Here is an 18,793-nt window from a genome sequence, read left to right as displayed (position 1 = left end):
GACTACACTTAAATTTAAGACACTGCTCATCAACACACTAACTTTTAGCAGAGGTCAGACATTCCCAACAAGCCACTCACAGGGCAATACAAAAGGTGATGCTGGTATCTGTTTGCAAGGGAACACATGCATGGCAGCGTAAGAACCTCATGCCCAAAGGAACAGGAGGTGCCTTTCTCAGGAAGCACACTGTCTTCAGCCTTTTTCAAGCAACCATTTCAAAAAGCCATAAGGACAGATTAGTCTCCTACAGACTAACATGAAAGAGGAAGGCAACCACTGCATCCCTGCAGTAGACATGTAGTCAAATGGAAAGTTACTTCACCCATGAAGATGCCAGCTTGCTTCATGATGGCAGCACTGGGTTAGGCGTTACCAAAACCCCTGCTATACAACTAGAAGTTTGCCACATAAAGTAACTTACCTGGAAAGCAGCACAACTGCAGTGACAGATGACAGAGAACAGGCCCTTTACAGTGACTTTGTATCTAAGGCAGTTTCCTCTCCCCCTCCTCCACCCTCAACAAAGCAAACAAGTAGTAACACTATACTGCCATAAGCTTCCCTCCCAGCCAACCCTGCTGCGCCAGGGAGGAGAAAAGTGCAGTAGTAGTTCAGGAATCAGGGTTTGAAAGTGCCTCTTAGAGTTTGTAGTTTGAGGCAAGTACTGGGGAAACATCTGCCCTGGCAGACTTGTTCTTGACAAGGTACTTCACAGATCTGCTCTGAGAACCTTCGCCTTGCTTTTGATGGGTGCAAGAAGAATACAGGATAATGGAGGGAAGAATGACAACTGTTCTAAAACCTTCAAGTTGTTCACTGGAAACCCCTCTTTCCAGATTTTGGGTTTTTGTTTCTTTTTTGTTTGGTTGGTTGGGTATTTTTTATAAATACCTGCTTGAAAGTCCAAGTGGGAACACAGGACCTGCATTTAACTTTCAGCCTTACTCATCCCCATTGAAGGAAAGCAAAACCTGACTTCGGAACTAATTAATCAGCTTATAAACAGACTCCGGCAATTACTTTGATTAAACTTTCTTACAGTAGCAACAGAAGACACATGTAACCTGATCCAGAGATCAGCTCAGTGTTCAGGATATGACAGGGAGTTCAGCTTTCCACAGATACTCTCTTCATCTCTCTGGGATGCAGATATTGTTTGTCTTTTCTCTGGAGGAGTTTCCATATTCCCCTTCCTATTCTCTTACATATAATTTTTTACTGATCTGTCCCTGTTTGACCATCCAGCAGTCCTTCCAGAAATACAAAGGAAGCATCTTTGCATCTTGACAGATTCACAAGGCAAAACGTGCTGGAGGACTCCCTATCAAGACCACTCAGAAAAAAAAAAAAAAAAAAATCTTCAGTGTTAAGGAATTCTTCCTAGAAATTTAACATCCAAGTCTAAATTGCAGCATGGCAAAGCAACAGGTCTTTATCATGGAATTAGTAAACAGTCTACAGAAACATTTAACGAAGAAAAATGTTCAGCTAGTCTTCTGCCAAATTATAGGCCAAGAAAACCTTCCTAAATTCACAACAACCCTTCTAAGTTTCAAATACAATACAACTTAACAGGACCTCTCTGGCAGCCTATATTAAAGGGACATTCACCTTCCATTAGCCGTTCCTTATGAGAGCTAAGATGTAATCTGACACTTATATAGACTCCTGTAGTTCATGGAAAGTGTTAATTAAGGAGATGGCCCACTGGGCCTCCAAAAGACACTATATATCCTGTTGTCCTCAAGTTCAGGAAAAAAAATTACATCAGTGTAAGCAAAAAGATTTGTTAGAGCACATTAAAAAACTGAAAGGCATAAGAAAGATGACAGAAGCCTGAAGTGACTGCATCCTTATCAAGCAGATTTTAAAAGACCTGGATTTTAAAGCTACAGATTTGCAAGAGGATTCTGCCGATTCTAAGACATAAACACAGCAAGTTAGGAGAGCATTATTTATTAAGTAGCTTATTAAAACCAGAATTCAGTACTTAAATGCATACAGATCTGTTTTGCAGTATAGGTTCTTCATGTTCACCCCCATCTACATCATCTCATGAGTTGATCTGCCATCTAGAACTAGGGCATGAATATTCCAATATTCACTGTACTAGCTGCCCCTAGGTAAATTATTCCCAAGCTGGAAACTATTTAAAGGAATTAACTTCATGTAGTAGTTTTTGAACAAAGCATTCAAGAGGACGCCTCCAATCTATTGCTATGTAGGATACTTAAACTTATTCAAGACTCAGGCTTACTCTGCTCAGCACAAAAGATCATTTTGAATACCATTTCCAGCTTTGGGAAGTGCCATTCAAGAAGGCTGTGGACCAACTGAAGGGTTGCAACAACATAAATTACTGAATCATAGAATCATTTAGGTTGGAAAAGACCTGTAAGATCATCAAGTCCAACCATTAACCTAACGCTGCCAAGTTCACCACTAAACCATGTCCCTAAGCACCACATCTACACATCTTTTAAATACCTCCAGGGATGGCGACTCAACCACCTCCCTGGGCAGCCTGTTCCAATGTCTGACAACCCTTTCAGTGAAGAAGTTTTTCCTAATATCCAATCTAAACCTCCCCTGGTGCAACTTGAGGCCATTTCCCCTTGTCCTATCACTTGTCACTTGGGAGAAGAGACCAGCACCCACCGCGCTACAACCTCCTTGCAGGTAGTTGTAGAGAGCGATAAGGTCTCCCCTCAGCCTCTTCTTCTCCAGACTGAACAACCCCAGTTCTCTCAGCTGCTCCTCAGAAGACGTGTGCTCCAGACCCCTCACCAGCTTTGCTGCCCTTCTCTGGACACGGCCCAGCAACTCAATGTCCTTCTTGTAGTGAGGGGCCCAAAACTGAACACAGGATTCAAGGTGCAGCCTCACCAGGGCTGAGTACAAGGGGCCAATCACTTCCCTACTCCTGCTGGCCACACTGTTTCTGATACAGGCCAGGATGCCATTGGCCTTCTTGGCCACCTGGGCACACTGCTGGCTCATATTCAGCTAGCTGTCAGTCAACACCCCCAGGTCCTTTTCTGCAGGGCAGCTTTCCAGCCACTCATCCCCAAGCCTGTAGCGCTGCATGGGGTTGTTGTGACACCAGTGCAGGACTCAGCGGTTGGCCTTGTTAAACCTTGTATAACTGGCCTTGGCCCATCGATCCAGCCTGTCCAGATCCCTCTCCAGAGCCTTCCTACCCTCGAGCAGATCAACACTCCCTCCCAACTTGATGTCATCTGCAAACTTGCCGAGGGTGCACTTGATCCCTTCATCCAGATCATTGGTAAAGATATTAAACAGAACTGGCCCCAATACTGAGCCCTGGGGAACACCACTTGTGACTGGCCACCAACTGGATTTAACTCCATTCACCACAACTCTTTGGGCCCAGCCACCCATTACCAAAGATCTGAAGAAAACATACCTATTAGAAAAGGTTGAAGGAGTTGTTAAACAGCAAGACAAAAGAAGCTTTATTCTAACAGAGGGAGGGCTAAGGTGCAAGTCCTCATTAGTTTGTCTATCATTGGAGACAGAGTATGTTAAGAAAATCTCTAAGTTAGGAAAGCCTGTCAGGAAAATGCAAGTGTGACTGATCCTGATCTTCAAGGAATAGGACCTTGAAACTCTAACATAGTCTTAATATCAATTGAGCTTTGCCAATTTTTTTGTGCTTGATGCATCTTGATAAGGATGGTCAGTGAAGCAGCAGAGAATGGAACCTGTAATTAGAAACTGATGATGATTTTGGACATAAGCCTTTGCTATCTTAATGTCCAAACACTTATCTTCCTCTATATTGATCCCAGCCAAGATTAAATAGTCCATCATTAACCACAATGAAAGTCTGAAGTTCACTTAACACTTGTAGCCAAAACCACTATTTTAAGACAGGTTTGTGAATCATTACTAAAGAGTAGGTTCAAGCCGGAGTCCTACTTTAGCAACAATATGGCAACCAGCACCTTTATATGATTTTGAAGTAGTTATACAATAATCTTGTTTTTCCTTCAGACCAATAGCCCTGCTCTGATACCGAGCATTAGCATTTACAGACCAGAAATGCAAGGTAAATTTCAGTACTTGAGAAGAAACAAACAGAAAAGGAATAGCACCATGATTTAGAATACTTTCATCAAAAACCATCAAGCATGGTTTCTTTATAGGGAGCAAGAATGCTTATTTGTTTACCTGCTCACGAGAAGTATTGCACAATGTGGTTATGGGTAAACTGAGAAGAATTTAAAGTGCAACTCTACAGCACAGACAATTTTCCTTTTAAAAAAAGGGCCTACCACGATTTTTAAACATTTTTTTAAAGCTGATTCTTAAGAGCCATGTATTACAACTTTCACTTACTATTGTTCATTCTTTTTGGTATCAGTAATAATTTTTCATGGTTTCTAACCCAATATTCACTGCTTTGATTTGTACATGCCCTTTACTTAGATAGCAGGTTTGCATTCAGACTGATTTGGAGGTATAACTAATTGCAGCAGCATACTACTTCCCCCCTCCCCAATCCATGTACATACAGCACAGAGTAAGTGAAAACTGCAAATTTTACATAAATACTCACCAGCTTTTGTATCATTATCCCAATCCCATGCTTCTATTATTAATGTGAACGATCTCTGAAAAGAAACAAGACACCAATTAGATAGTAATAAAAAAATCTGTTACACACCAGACAAACAGTGATTTGGAATAAGCAGATATTGCTGCTACAAGAAAGCCAACTGAAAGCAGTTAAAAATTTCACTTCTCTGGTGTCATGTGAAAGCCCTTGAAGGCATCTTCTCAAAAGCATGAAATATAACAGCATTAAAAATCATGGGGCAAAACATGCTAGCAGCAAAACAAAAAACATTCCCCCACACGCACCAAGGACTGAATTATTATTATTATTCTCCTCCCACTGCATCTAATTTTCAGCTTTGCTTAACCACAGAAAACCTTTTCAGAAGTAGCCCTAAAAGGTTTCAATGAAGTGAGGGGTTCTGAGCATTGGGAAACAGCTAGCATGTTTAAGACTTAAGCAACTGAAGAGCAAAGAAAAGGAATAAAATCAGAGCCTTCCTTTGGGAAGCGCACAGAAGATCAGTCTAACAGGTGTTTGCTGTTTTCTAGAAAAATATATCTAAAGAAGAAACACACAAAAATCCACCCTGCATCTATCAAGAATTTAAACTTTTTTCTTATGAAAGGGGTAGTGTGAAAAATGGACTTGCAAAAGACACGGCAGAAACATAGATTGTTAATGGAAGCACACTTGATAGTATACTTCCCCTGAGGAAAAAGCATGATTTCAGACAGTTTTAAAATTATTTCAAAAAAACATGAAGGCTTTACTTCACTAAAGCAAGGCTTCAGGCTTTTTTCTTGGTTTTATGACCAAATATACAGGATAGATGTTGATATTCAAATACTAAACTTATTTAGGAAAAAGTTACCTTACACATACATGTAATGTTTACCTGTTTTTGAGTTTAACCAGAGTAGCTATCAAACCCTTCAGCTTTGATAGTTTCCAGCTTGTCCAAATTAACACTGAGATTCTCACGTACATTTAAAACCAAGGAAAAAACCTCCAAGAGCAGAAAGAGGTATTGCACCGCTATCCCAAAACCCTCATGTATACATCTTTGTGCTCAGAGGCAAGCCACACCAAAAACTGACTCGTTAAATACAGCAGAGCCAAGCCTTAATGTGCACAGAATTCACATGCTAACAATCTCTGAATTCACCTGGACCTGGGGATGTTCAGCCAAAAAAAGTAAGAGCACCATCTTAGGAAGAAGATTATGTAAAATTTCAGCTTTCATAGGATCTTTAGGACTATTTTACTGTTACATCAAGAGATGTACATTTTTACTTGGAGATAGCTCATAACTGCTTTGTATGCCCCTCGCGAAGAAAGATCAGTGCAGCACCCTAAGCAGATGGGCTCTGCCTGAGGTCCTTCATGGCTACAGCAAGGGATCAGTCTATTCAGAAATGCACTTGACTGAGCGTGTATTTTTCTATTGCTTAGTTACATTAACATATAAATCACCAGGTATGCCTTTGAAAAATGTTTCTTCTGTACTTTCAGCCTTCAGACATACACTAGGGAAGATTTTCCATCATTGAAAGAGATAAAGGTTTAGTGGTAAATAGATTACACTCAAGGAAGGAGGGAAAAAGGAAGCTCAGAGGCATACTTGGGTTTGAACTGCCTTTGTAAAGAACTGATGGAGATCAGCTGAGAAATTAAAGGCCTTTACTTCTGAGGTATGACAATATAGCACAACTCAACTTCACAAGTTTTTTGAAAACAAATGTTAGTGGAGCATTTAAGCAGCTTCACCCTCCAATTCTCTGCTCTCCCCTGCCCCCCAATCTCAGCATTTAGGGAAGCAGGATATTATTTTTATTCTGAAAACACTACCTGCCACCCCTCTCCTAAACTGCTACCTGAAAAATAAATGTAAAGTGAATAGTATCAGAAAATAAGTACTATATAGTATTGCCCTAACATTATCTTCCGGCAATTGCAACTCTCCTTATTTTGGGTCAAAATTGAAGTGTTAACCTAGGCACAATTCTGCAAATCAGTGCACGATACAAAGCTCTGTTATCCATCACCCTCCCCCCCCCCCCGCTTTTAACAACCGATCTTCTAACATATCCCTCAGTTTTCCTGTGTTCCATTGATTTCTATCAGAAGTACAAAATAGTGCTTAAGTGCTTCCAGATGTCTGCTTACTCGTCTTATGTAAGTGCTGGTCTTTCCTACTGCAAATTGGCTGTTGCATCTGACTGCCCACACAGACTAAGGCAGAAAAAAAAATTTAAGCTGGACTTGCTGTCTTAGGAAACAGATCGGTCAACTATGCCTTCCCGTCATTCCACTTGAAAGCAGATTTGTATCTTTGCCTAGGATGCTAGGGAATTTTTGTGGGTAAAGAGAGCTGCACGCAAGGCACTCTTTCAGCACGCACATGTTGGAAGGTGTGAATGGGCATAAAGAGGCGTTCTACCAATTTTAAGATGCTCAAAATTAGGAGTCCCATAGCTCTGGTGGCAAACATGACCATCTAAGCTGGCATAGACTCTGGAGTTGAAAATATTCCTCTACTACCTTACAGAAACTTAATAGTACATTACAAGCAACTATGACTGGTGCACAGCTCTTCTTCCAAGATGTGGAACAATTCAATTTCTGGCCAAATAACTGACCTCTGCAGCCCGCACAGCCCGTGCTGCCTCCTGGTGGCAGGCAGGGCAAGGATGTGGCTCTGCAAGCCCCAGGTTGCACCGGCCTGGTTTCAGGCATTTGCTTTTACCCTCCTCGCACTGGTGGCCATCAAGAACGATAAGCCCATCTATAAAAAGCCTAAAGAACATACACAACAAAGACAAAACCCACACTATTAAATCCTTTCACTTACTGGCATCCCATAGCCTCAGTTTCCCCACGTCTAATTCTGGGCTAACAGGCAAGCACTTGGCCGTTTACACGTGAGCAAGCATACAAAGTGTAACATTTTAGGAAGGCTTGTAGTCACACTTGGAGATTAGAGATGTTGTTCAAATGGCAGTAGATGGTATTGATAGACAAATGCACATTTACTGGACAATCAATTTCAGCTGACACAGTTCTCCCTTGTGCAACTTCCTGCTCTCTGCTCACCCGTCAAAAACCCCTGACAGACACAGCAAGAATGTAACCAGAAGAGAAACTGATTTTTGTGGCTATTCTACCTCTAGAGAAGACAGTTAAGGTTACCAACCCAACTTGCCATCTCTTCCTCACCTACAGCTAGTCAACAGCTTTAAAGAGGAATTCCTCTCCACAGTAGTGTGATGGATCGTCAGGTTACAATTACTACACCTCAAAACAGGAAACAGATCCTTCATCTACAGGTTCAAAATACACCCTTTCCCCCCAGTATAAAATCTTGCACTAGATCTGCTTAAATTCTTTTGAATTTTGCACTTCACTTTATAACAACAGCTGAAAACTTAAGAAGCATCCATGTTACTGAATATGTTAACGGTATGCTGCACTGAGAGCTTTCCAGTTATTGCTCAATTATCAGAGACATTTATTTGACTATCAAAAAAATTTATCAGTGGAAATTTTAAAATCCATACACTCACCCATACCGTAAAACTGCCCAATAACCAGAATAAGAGCTACAGGCTGAATAACACTAATGGATATAAATTTTGAAGAATACTTTTAGCTTACATAATGGACATACTCATTTTATAAAAGCTTTACCATTGGCTTGCATTCGTTCCATGTGTACTCTTCGACAGAAAGTCTAACGTAGACTACACAGCGCATCTGCTAGCACCAGCTGCAAGTAACTTTGTAGCACAGATACTTATACCACACAACATCTTTCTTAAATTGTGCTTCCAGAAAATAATTACAGAACTTGCATTAATTTAGCTCTCGTCCAGAATCTGAGGTCTACCCCCACTGCGAATCTTTAAACCCCTCACATCGTCCAGTAGTACACTGGCTCTTTGATAGATCTTTAATAAGAACAGGTTAGCTTAAAAGCTATTTAAGGTACGAAGTTCTCCACGGAGGCTATTGGTAGATGTGTGTTAAAGTTCCCACATAAATTTAACAGGAAGCTGTGTAAAACTCTGTAGTTTTCTAACAACTATCCTAAGAATGCCCCAAATTCATGAGTCTTTTATGCATAATACACACAAACACCACCACACCTGCTTCTTTTCTAACGCGCAGAACTCTTGTAGGCTGATACAACTAGCACCTCACAATAGCAGGACATGCACATTCCAGTCTGTTCTTGAAAAGCTTTGTAAAGTAGTACCTGTTGTTTATTTCAACTAGTACTAGCAAAATATTTAGAAAAATATTTTAAAAGTGACCATGGGCACAGATTGGTGGGGGAGCAGATGGGGATGAACATGCAGCACTAAAAATACACTTGTTTCTAGGTTTATCTTCCAGAAAGAATTAAACACAAGACAGCATTTGTGCTCATCAAATCAAAAAACAGAAAGATGTTAAAGGCTACAAGTCAGAAGAGAAGCATCAGCACACTTCAGCAGAAGAGCACAGCTTTATGAAAGAACCATTTCATAGGAGTTAACTAAATAGATATGCCAACCACTTTGGAAAGATACAAATTAAGCTTGCTTATCCTGGTGATGCTGCTTCAGTTGTGTTTTTCTCAGGATCGGTGTTGACAAAAGCAACTTCAAAGCATTATTCCACTGTTTACACTAAACAAACCACGCCCCATACTATTCCAGCGACCTCCTTTCTGGGGAGTGGGGAAACAAGACCTGTAATACGGTTTGGCATTCTTTTCCTGAACTATTACTATTACCTTGATATTTGCAAATCAAAAGGTTTATGGGTTTTTTGGTTTTTTTTGGAAACCAGACATGTGAGACTTCTCATCCCAAGGAAGATGATCAATCTGCTGACAGCACTTTCAATCAGGTATAGAACTTATATTCTCCAACTCAAAGTCTGAAAAATGCAAAAAGCTAAGTTTGAGCTGAAATCAATACTTGACATTTTCTGCATCAACTACAAGCTCTTGTGTATTAAAATACTTTTATTCTAACAGAGAAATAATTATCAATTTCATTTGAGTAAAAGGACTGACTAGAGTTTCTACAGGGAAAAACCTCGGAAGAAGTCAGGAATCAGCTATGAAGTAGGAAAAAAAAAGTAGCTCCTAAACAAATCCAGAGCCCACATTATCTTCCTGTTCCACAGTCACACAGTAAATGCAGGGTTTCATCACCAGTAAGTACTATTTCCTTTCAACCCTCAGTCAAGGATAGGCAACATTTTTATGGTTGAAATGTTCAAATACAAACAGGTCAAACAACAGCAGCATATCACTATGCTTATTACTAGTCTAATTTTCGTAACTTCTGGAATAAGTCATCACCAATATTTCTTGCAACCAAGTCCATTAAGTCTTGATCAGCAGAGTCAACTCTCAGATTTGCTTTCCTAAGAAACTTCTAGACAAGTGAGGCAAGCACAGGTCTGAGGGTTCCCCCTCCCCCAAAACAGCCTGTTTGCCATGGAAAAAGCTGACTTAAAGGCAAGCATATTCCATTTCCTTCCCCAGGAGCTCTGCAGCTTAGCAAGTTCTTTCAACTTCCTTATGAATAAGCCAGAAGTGCAAAGGGAGTAAGGAAGAAATGGAAGAAAGATTCTGAGAAGGTCCAGGACTCATCTTCAACACAGGTTTAAGGGCAGACAGATGGAACAAGCCTGCATATTGATCTTTCGGAAGCAGACACTATGAAGACATAAATGAGACCTTTACTGAAGGAGTAAGTGTTCTCCATTTCAGGGGTGGGGGGAGGGAGGGCAGGGAAGGGGGCTGTTTTTTGAAACTTGGCTATTTCAGCCACACTCGCACACAATAACTTGTCTGCTGAACGCAGAGGCCATTCCACAACACAAAATCATAACGACGCCCATCCTCTAAACCGTCATTTTTCATTTGAGAAGTAAGCACCACTGGCATAGCAAGTCCTAAACAAAAGCCTTCCCTTTGGAAACCAGGGCCAAACAATCCCATTTTGTTAGGAGTGCTGTAGAAGACCGGGTCGGAGTACTGCAAACATAGGCAGCAGATAGCAGAAAGCAGTTGAGCAAGTTGAAGCCTTCTATTTGAGAGCAATTACTGCAGTTATACTCCTCTTGGCCCAGTCACAAAAGCAGGATGATGTTTACAAACTTTGGAGCCCTGCTGTTGTGTGAGGGGAACTCTATATGAATTAGCCCCACCTGACAATCTTCAGGAAGTCTGCAAGACCAGGGGGGAGAGGGGGGTATTTTTTGCCACAGTTAACAGCCAACAGGCTGATATCTCCACCTACATGAGTTTGAACGCTTCATTCCACTCCTCCCCCAAACTAAGCGAAGTCAAAACTGGAGGGGTGTGTATGTGTGTATGCGCATATGGGGGTGGCAGGGGGAAATCTAGATGTCTAGACTATTAAGACTCATTTCATTGCAAAAGGAGCACAAATGAAAACAACAGGTGAATAAGTTAGAGTCAGTCTTGGAATGAATACATCAAATTTAACACCCAGGTAGAGACTTAGCTCCAGTCAAAGAAAGTTACCCAGCAACTAGGTGGAAGAATCCTACCAACAACCAGCTGCATGCATCTAAAAGATAAAACAACTTCAAGGAGCAACTCAAAGGGGTATTACAACATCTATTTGGCAGTGCCCAGTGCTTTGTGAAACAGAAGCATAGTATGCTTCTCTCCAGGGTGATCAAACTACTAGATCATGACATATCTTAGCAGATGATATACCTGTAGGAAGATCTTCCAAGTGAAGGTTTAAAGATACTCTGATCCTGCTGTAATGGCAGAACGCAACAGGAGTTTCTCGGTATGAGGGGGTCTTGATATATCATGGGACAGCAAACATTTTAGCTGTGGAGTTGTAAAAATCATCTGAAGTCACATATTAGCTTTAGCTAACCCCTGTAGAAACAATGACCCATTTTCAGGAAGCTCACAAGAAGCCAAAATGCCACATCTCCGACTAGAGCTCCTCAAGGGAGAACATTAATGCAATCACCTCAGACCACATACAAAGCAAAGAGAAAGCTCTCTGGAGATCCATCTACATATGAGAAGCTAAACCATCAGAAGAAAGATTCTACAAGCTTCTCTTAACTTAGCACCCTAGACAGAAACTCCAAGCGAATCTCAGCCGATTCAACCTTGTGACAAATGATGTCTTAGAGACAGAGTATTTGTTCCCAACATCTCAGCACTGGCCCTGACCTTTGATAGCACCCTCTGTCAGACAGCTGCTGCAGAAGAACAGCAGCATCCTCGAGTAAATGGGAAGCACACACCTCACTAACAGTTTTCACAGTGCCAAGTCATTAGCTTCTTATTTAGAAAAGCTGCAGGAGATCTGACCCAGCAGTAAGCAGTAGTCATGTCAAGACTTATCTGAATACAAGCTGATCTGCTAGCTACTCTCAGCTCAAATGACACTAGAGGTTCTAGAAGAGCCTGTCCCTATTTTCAAGCAGTGCCTTTCATCGGTACATGCATAGCAGCAATGCTAGTCCTGTGCAATAGAAGTAATTCCTGCCTCTGCTTTTTATAGCTATCTGCTATTCATCCCCATCCTACTCCATTCCCCCTCCCCTGATTCCAGCATATACACATCTCTGCTGTACTCAGGAAGATTAAGTTCCAGCTCTGAAGTCCAACCTGTCAACTGTGGTCACTTAAATTTGAACACCATAGGATTGATTTCCAAGTAATTTATTTTCCTTATACTTCCAGAACTAAAAAAAAAGCATCAGTGAAAACTTAGCTACTCCGGTACAAGGGTTCCTGTGATAACTTGCCTTTGCTGAGATTTTCCAGCAAGAAATGAGAAGAATATCAACGTTTAATAACAATCTAAGCTACCACATCTACCAGTTTCGTTAAAACACTTCTGTTTTACTGCAAATGCCTTCTGCCTATGCCACCTCTAGGCATCTCCTGTATACCACAAGTCTCAAAAAAAGTATTGGTTTATAAAACTAATCAATACACCATAAGTGACAGATTAGTTTTTTTATTTTTGCCAACTGGCTGAGCAAGCATAATGCTCATGAAAAAAATAATCAATTTAGTATTAGGTGAATGATTAGTAACTACAATTTTATTCTAGTGACTGGAATAGGAGGTCTTGAAACTAGTTCTTAAACTAACATATACACAGTTTAATCTTACCAATGATTTCTTTCCCTTTCTACGGTATCTTTAAGAATTCTTTGTACCAACTGTCATAATGGGTATTACAAATAACAGTTATTTCATAACAGTATTTCAAATCTTGTCATTTAAACTTCCAACCTTGCTGAACGCTGGCCGAGAGCCTCATATAATCCTGAGATAATGACACTTGTGACTTTGTTCTTCTGTGCAAACTTGTATTGGTAAGCAAGGTTTCACGAAACATATCTTGTAACCTGTTAAGTCCATAAATAGCTACTCCTTCAATCCACCAAAGCCAGCTTGTTTCTAGCTAAGTGAGTTCCCTTCACGAGCTCAACACAAGTTCTTTGATTAAGAGATCTGCTTCCCACTCTCATCCATGGGTTGACTACTTAATATTCCAAAGTCAGTTGGAAAGCGTACCCTGGCTAGAAGGGGAGGCTAGAGAACAGGGGGGAAAAAAAGCAGGAAAAAGACATTCACTGTTATGCCACTGTGCGATTCTGTAACTGAAGGTGGAGGGAAGCAGTGTAGTTCTCCTGTTCTCCCTCTTCCAAGAGATGGGATGAATAGCATGCCCCAAGAGGGAGATGTTAGAAATCAAAGGTCCAGAGAAAGGCAACAAGAAGGAACGAAGAACCAAATGATCTCCATGAGAGGAATGAAAGAGCTGGTCAAAACTCCTCAGCCTGGAAGAGAGACAACTGGAGTGTGTGACAGAAGTCTACAAAGCTACAAAAGGCCCTGGGGACGGTTAGGAATAGATCATCCATTTTCTTGTTCTTGACAAGAACTAAAGTCCATCAAATTAAGCTAACAGGAGCCAGAAGAAAAGAAAGAAGATGGCACTTCATGTAAAGCTTGGCATAATGTTACACAGGTTGCCTAAGGGCAAAGTGGTTTTAAGAGCTTTGCAGGTCCAAGGGCAGACTGGCACAAAAACTTAGGGGACATCAATCACAACTAGTTCAGAAAGTTCCCTGGTTGAAAACAAAGCTTGGGAGAATGAAAAGACATTTTCCATATTCTTGCCCTTAGATTTCCATGAACATTTACTTAAGTTCCCTGAACTCTAGTTTCGGTATGGGTGCTGTTCTGAAGCAGTATTGCACTTTTTCTGATGGCTGACATTAAAACGAGAGACTACTAAAAAACCATAAAAATTTACGCTGTAGAATCTTGCATGTCTGCCCAAGCCATTAGTATCTATACCATGGTAACCAAAATCATGACCGAGGAATGTTAGAGGAAAAAAGGGAAGCCAGGAGAAACTAAAACCAGTTCTGAATTAGATTTATAATTATACCTCAGAACTCCTCTTTGAAAGCCATGACAGAAGTCATAACTGAAAAATCTAATCAAGATTCTCCTTTCTGCAATACTGAAATGTCACATGAAATAAAATAATTGCAAAAATCAAACTGTGTAATACAATATATGCATAGCAAGCCACATACCTGTTGCAGTAGATGCAACAAATGCTATTTGGAAAAAAGACACGCTGAGCTAGAGCTATTAACTGGGAGATCTTACTATTTTGAATAAAGGTTTAGAGGACTATAGGCTGCTGAAACTTCCCCAAAGGAAAACGTAATCCAGACAGTTTTTTAAGAGTGATTAAGTCAAGTGACAAAGCAGAACATACTGTCATCCACGGCAAGGTAAGAGAAATGCACAAATACAGCAAGCATTTATCGACTTGAAGATTGACAAGTGTCAAGTGAAATACTAAGCTTACTGATTTTATAGCATTTTTTCCACACAAAAATTTGTCACCACATTTGTGACAAAAATCCTGGTTTAACTCTAAGAAAACCAGTATTTGTCTTGGAGAAGACTAAACTGAGCTTTACACAGAAAGGTAACTGATATAATCAGGCAATTCATCTCCAAACTTTAGGTATTTACAGTAGTCAAAACCAATCCCTACTGGCACTTGTGTAACATAGATGAAGGCTAGTGCTATTCCTAGTTACCCTTACTCCACCAACAAAGTGGATCTGCACTGTCTACATGTGTCACTGAGCCAAGTATCACAGTTCCAGACAGACATGTTCTTCCACACCAGCTGAATCACAAGCAAGACAGACCTCCTCCATTAAAAGATGGACCTCTCAGTCACTCAGGAACCAGTGTCTCTAACAAGGAACAAACCATCTTTCAAATCATCACCTATATTCTCCAGGGGGAATGAGGGGAATAATACAATAGGAAGGGTGAAGATCAGGGTAGCATGACTGGCACAAAAGCTGTGAAGACAAAAACATCTATGACAGTCTGGAAATACCAGCTAACAAGAAAAGAATGTTAGAACTTTAAAGCTGGAAGGGGAAAAAAAATAAAAGGAGTCACAGACTTACTGCAGAAGTTTTCCTAACTTGACTGAACCACCTCAAATGCGACACTGCCACCCATAAAACCTATCTTCAAATATTGTAAGGAATCCTTGTCATTACTCAAGATCCCAGACACAAACTACAGGAAGAAGATCCAGTCTCTTCAGAGCAAGCCAGATTGATTGCCTAGATTTCTAACAGATGCTCCTAGATACTCTGCATGGATACCTAGAGTACTCCTGACAAAGGGAAACAGCAGATATATCCGCCTAGCCCTTTGGATCTGCCTTGGTAGCTATGTACCACACAGTCACTATAGGCTCAGTCCAGGGCTCAGACAACACAGATTCAGAATTTGAGACAAGATCAGAATGACCTTGGTGACCTCAGGAAACACATTTTAGACCAAAAGGAACAGGGGTGGGAAAGCAGGAATTAAGACATCACAGAACTTTCAGAGCCATACCTATTGATGTAAACCCATTTCAGGTAAACTTTTTGATTTGAACTTTTGCACACTGTCCAGTAGGGAAAAAAATGCCTTAAACATTTTGGTCAGTACCCACAGAAGACCTTCTTCTTCAGTTCTCTAACAAGTCAAGGGAAAAGACTTCCAGAAACTCAGTACCATCGAGCAAGTCAGTAAAATTGCTTTTCTTCTACGTAAAGGAAGCCCACCCCACTACACATTCCAATCTGCAACAAAGAACATGGCAGATTTTGCCTGCATCTTGGAAGTGAACCTTGATCTGCTGGACAGAGGCCGAGGGTGCCACAAAAAGCTTTAGGCACGTGGAAAACAGGCCTCAAAAAGGACAGCTTCTCCCAATTGCCAGCGCTTCCAGAGATGCCTGAGCACCGCAATGCTCTGTTCATACATGACCGCTGTGGAAGAACAACTGACACTATAAAGAAGGATGATACGTACACAAAGTCAAATCCACCTGAAAACAGAGTCTTAACAAACGATCCTGCTCATTACTTAGCTTGGTTTCAATAGCTGATCAGAGCTAATGATGAGCACAGCACATGAAAAAGCTAATGCAACGAGCCAATACTAGTGCCCAGAAGCATTAGTCATCCTTCCTTCTGCAACAGCTCCCCTCTGCTAGTTCATTTACTTAACACCTCTATATACACACTAAAACTTTATGCAATCTGATCAGAAGTTAGCTGATCTTTAAATATCTTTTGATATAGGTGCTAATGCGCCTGTTCCAATTAGGTTTTCTGGAAAGCAAATTGGGATATAAAATAGCATCAAAAGCTTTCCTTCTGTACCTTAGAAGAAATCAGATAGTAGAAAAGCCAGACAATTACCAAATCAAAACTATTTTAAACATAACAGCTACCAAAACAATCGATATTGGTATGCTATACTACAATCATGCAAAAAGAAGAGATATCCTACTAGTTTACCTGAGGGTAGTCAAACAAGTGCCACAGTTTGTATTGTACTGGTCTCTCAGATGGGAGAACCTAGTGTAACCTCCCCAGATTTCACTTCTCTTTTTGACAGTTCTAGAACAGAAGCAGCAGGAAGGAAAATGAAATTAACCCCACGTGCATCAACCCTGCAAACTCGCTAGAACCTCAAGTAACAGCATTCCATCCTATTTAGGGAAAACACAAGATGTTGATGTTTAATTGAGATGAAATCAGAAGTTGTATACAAGAGGAAAGAGTAGCAATTCCAGCAGATGTTTCTCTGCTAGTATCTGATTTTAGTGGACAAAAAGAAAAGTCAGAAACTTACCATTTTAGACAGAGGGTCACAGGATTAAGTTTCAATAGACATTTTGCCTGATCATTACATAAAAAGAAATAAACAAGCTATTTACATCTTACACAGCTTTTAAGATACAATCCTCTCCACCACAGCTGAAGCTAGCACTAGCAGTTTGCAGCAATCCACTGAGTTAATCCAATAGCAAAGAACAGAAGAAAGTATTGATGAAATTAGAGAACAGAGAAAAAAGCCTTTTAGAAAGAGATGTGTACAACACCATGCAGACAGTTGGGTACCATCTTACCATCATTTTATTAGATTTAAGATGAAGCTTTCAGCTTTGCTACCACCTTTGAACTGTTTCAGACAAACTTGATATTAACCAAGTATCCACGTCCTACTCCTTTCCTAAAGTTTTGGAAGAAGTCCAAGAAATTAAGTGTACATTATATGTACACTTTCTTGTTGCATTAATGAAAATGTAGCTAGATTGTCTCTTTCAAAGTGTATGTAACAACCATGAAGACCCATTAATGGTTAGTGCAAGACTTGTTTTATGCTAATATTTAGAATTCAAAGATGAAGTAGTAATTAATACTGCTCTTCCCCTCCCCTCCGTGCTCCATGTGGCATGGATATTAGTGTCCTCTGGGCACTTCAAGCCATGCATCATTATAATTTCAACCTGAAGTCAAGAGGGAATTAAACTAACTATGTAATAACATACTTTAATTATTGTTCTAAACACAGAACACCTGCATGCACTCTCTTTTGTATTGGAAATACGCATACTAAGAAGGTAGGCAAATATAGGGAAAAAATAGATATGCCCCCAAGTTCTATGTATGCAAATTTCCCAGGAAGAGAGAGTACTGTTTTAACCCTTTATAAATAATGTTAGCTGTTGATAGTACTGCAGTCTTTCCTTTTCTTTCTGAAAAAGCAAATGCCCACAAAACCAGTTCAAACTACTGAGCGTAGATGTCTTGCCCTAGGAAGATGAGAGGCCCATACTCAACTTCTGTTCCTAAGGGAGCACAGAGATTATGGCACTGTTTTTCCAAGTTCTCTTCAACTCTCTCATCAGTCCTACCCAACTGAGTCAACTCTAGAGCTAGCTGGGCAGCAGCAATCACATTTGAAGGAGGACATGGGAGGCAAAGTCTTCACTGCCTCACAGTGATGGCAACAGCTTACTGATCAAACATTTCTATAGCCCCAAACAAGATGCATCATTTTTCTCCAATGGCATTGGCTTTGAGCACAGGTGTCATCATGGGCCTTTTCACTGTAAGGAAAACAAATGTGTAGGTATTACTGCTCCAGGAGCTGCATGACCGTTTCAGTCAATTCAATCTTCACATTTGGACAAGAGACTTATCAAATAGATTGGAGATTTCCTCATGGCTAGTAACAGAACTATCATTAATCCAGAAAAAGGGGATAATGCACTTAAGCTGTCCTTCATTTCAGCCCCAAACTGAACACCAGCTCAGTTTTGAGTTTCTGCACATGCTAAAGGGGCTGGCAAAGAAACAAATAGAAAGAAAACACCTTATTTCAACTTCATAGATAGCGGCTCACCTTCCTTTACAACCTCCTCAGCTCTCTGAACCAGGACACTGCAGACACAACCAGAGCTATATCTGTATCTTGCTGTTCTCCGTAAATATACAGGAATAAGTTGAGCAGAAAAATAAGTCACCACTGTAAAAGGTAGTACAAGTTCTTTCATGTAGATCAACACACACAAGGAACTTAAATAAAGGATTAAACAGGGATTCTGCACACGCACTTAGTTAAATATACATGGGAGCACCAGAGTTTAGTTGTGAAAAAAGTAAGTTCATAAACGTGTTCCTGAAACAAATGCTTGTATCATATTCCCGCAGCAGGATTGAATCTTCTGATTAGTACTTTGTGGCTACAGTAAAACTTTATCCCATGTTTGCAGCACCAACCATTATGCTGTATTT

General features: G+C 40.5%; 1 protein-coding gene across 1 annotated transcript in view; it reads right to left on the bottom strand.

Moving 5' to 3' along the window:
- The window catches only part of JAG2 (jagged canonical Notch ligand 2), a 70,882-nt gene that overhangs the window by 39,388 nt on the left and 12,701 nt on the right, over nt 1-18,793 (bottom strand). The window contains exon 3 of the mRNA XM_059819563.1: nt 4,586-4,640. Coding sequence (XP_059675546.1) covers nt 4,586-4,640 — 55 coding nt within the window. The remainder of the gene's footprint in view (nt 1-4,585; nt 4,641-18,793) is intronic.

Source organism: Gavia stellata, chromosome 7 (assembly GCF_030936135.1).
Source record: "Gavia stellata isolate bGavSte3 chromosome 7, bGavSte3.hap2, whole genome shotgun sequence".
Taxonomy (NCBI): Eukaryota; Metazoa; Chordata; class Aves; order Gaviiformes; family Gaviidae; genus Gavia; species Gavia stellata.
This window is presented reverse-complemented; position numbering and strand designations above follow the sequence as displayed.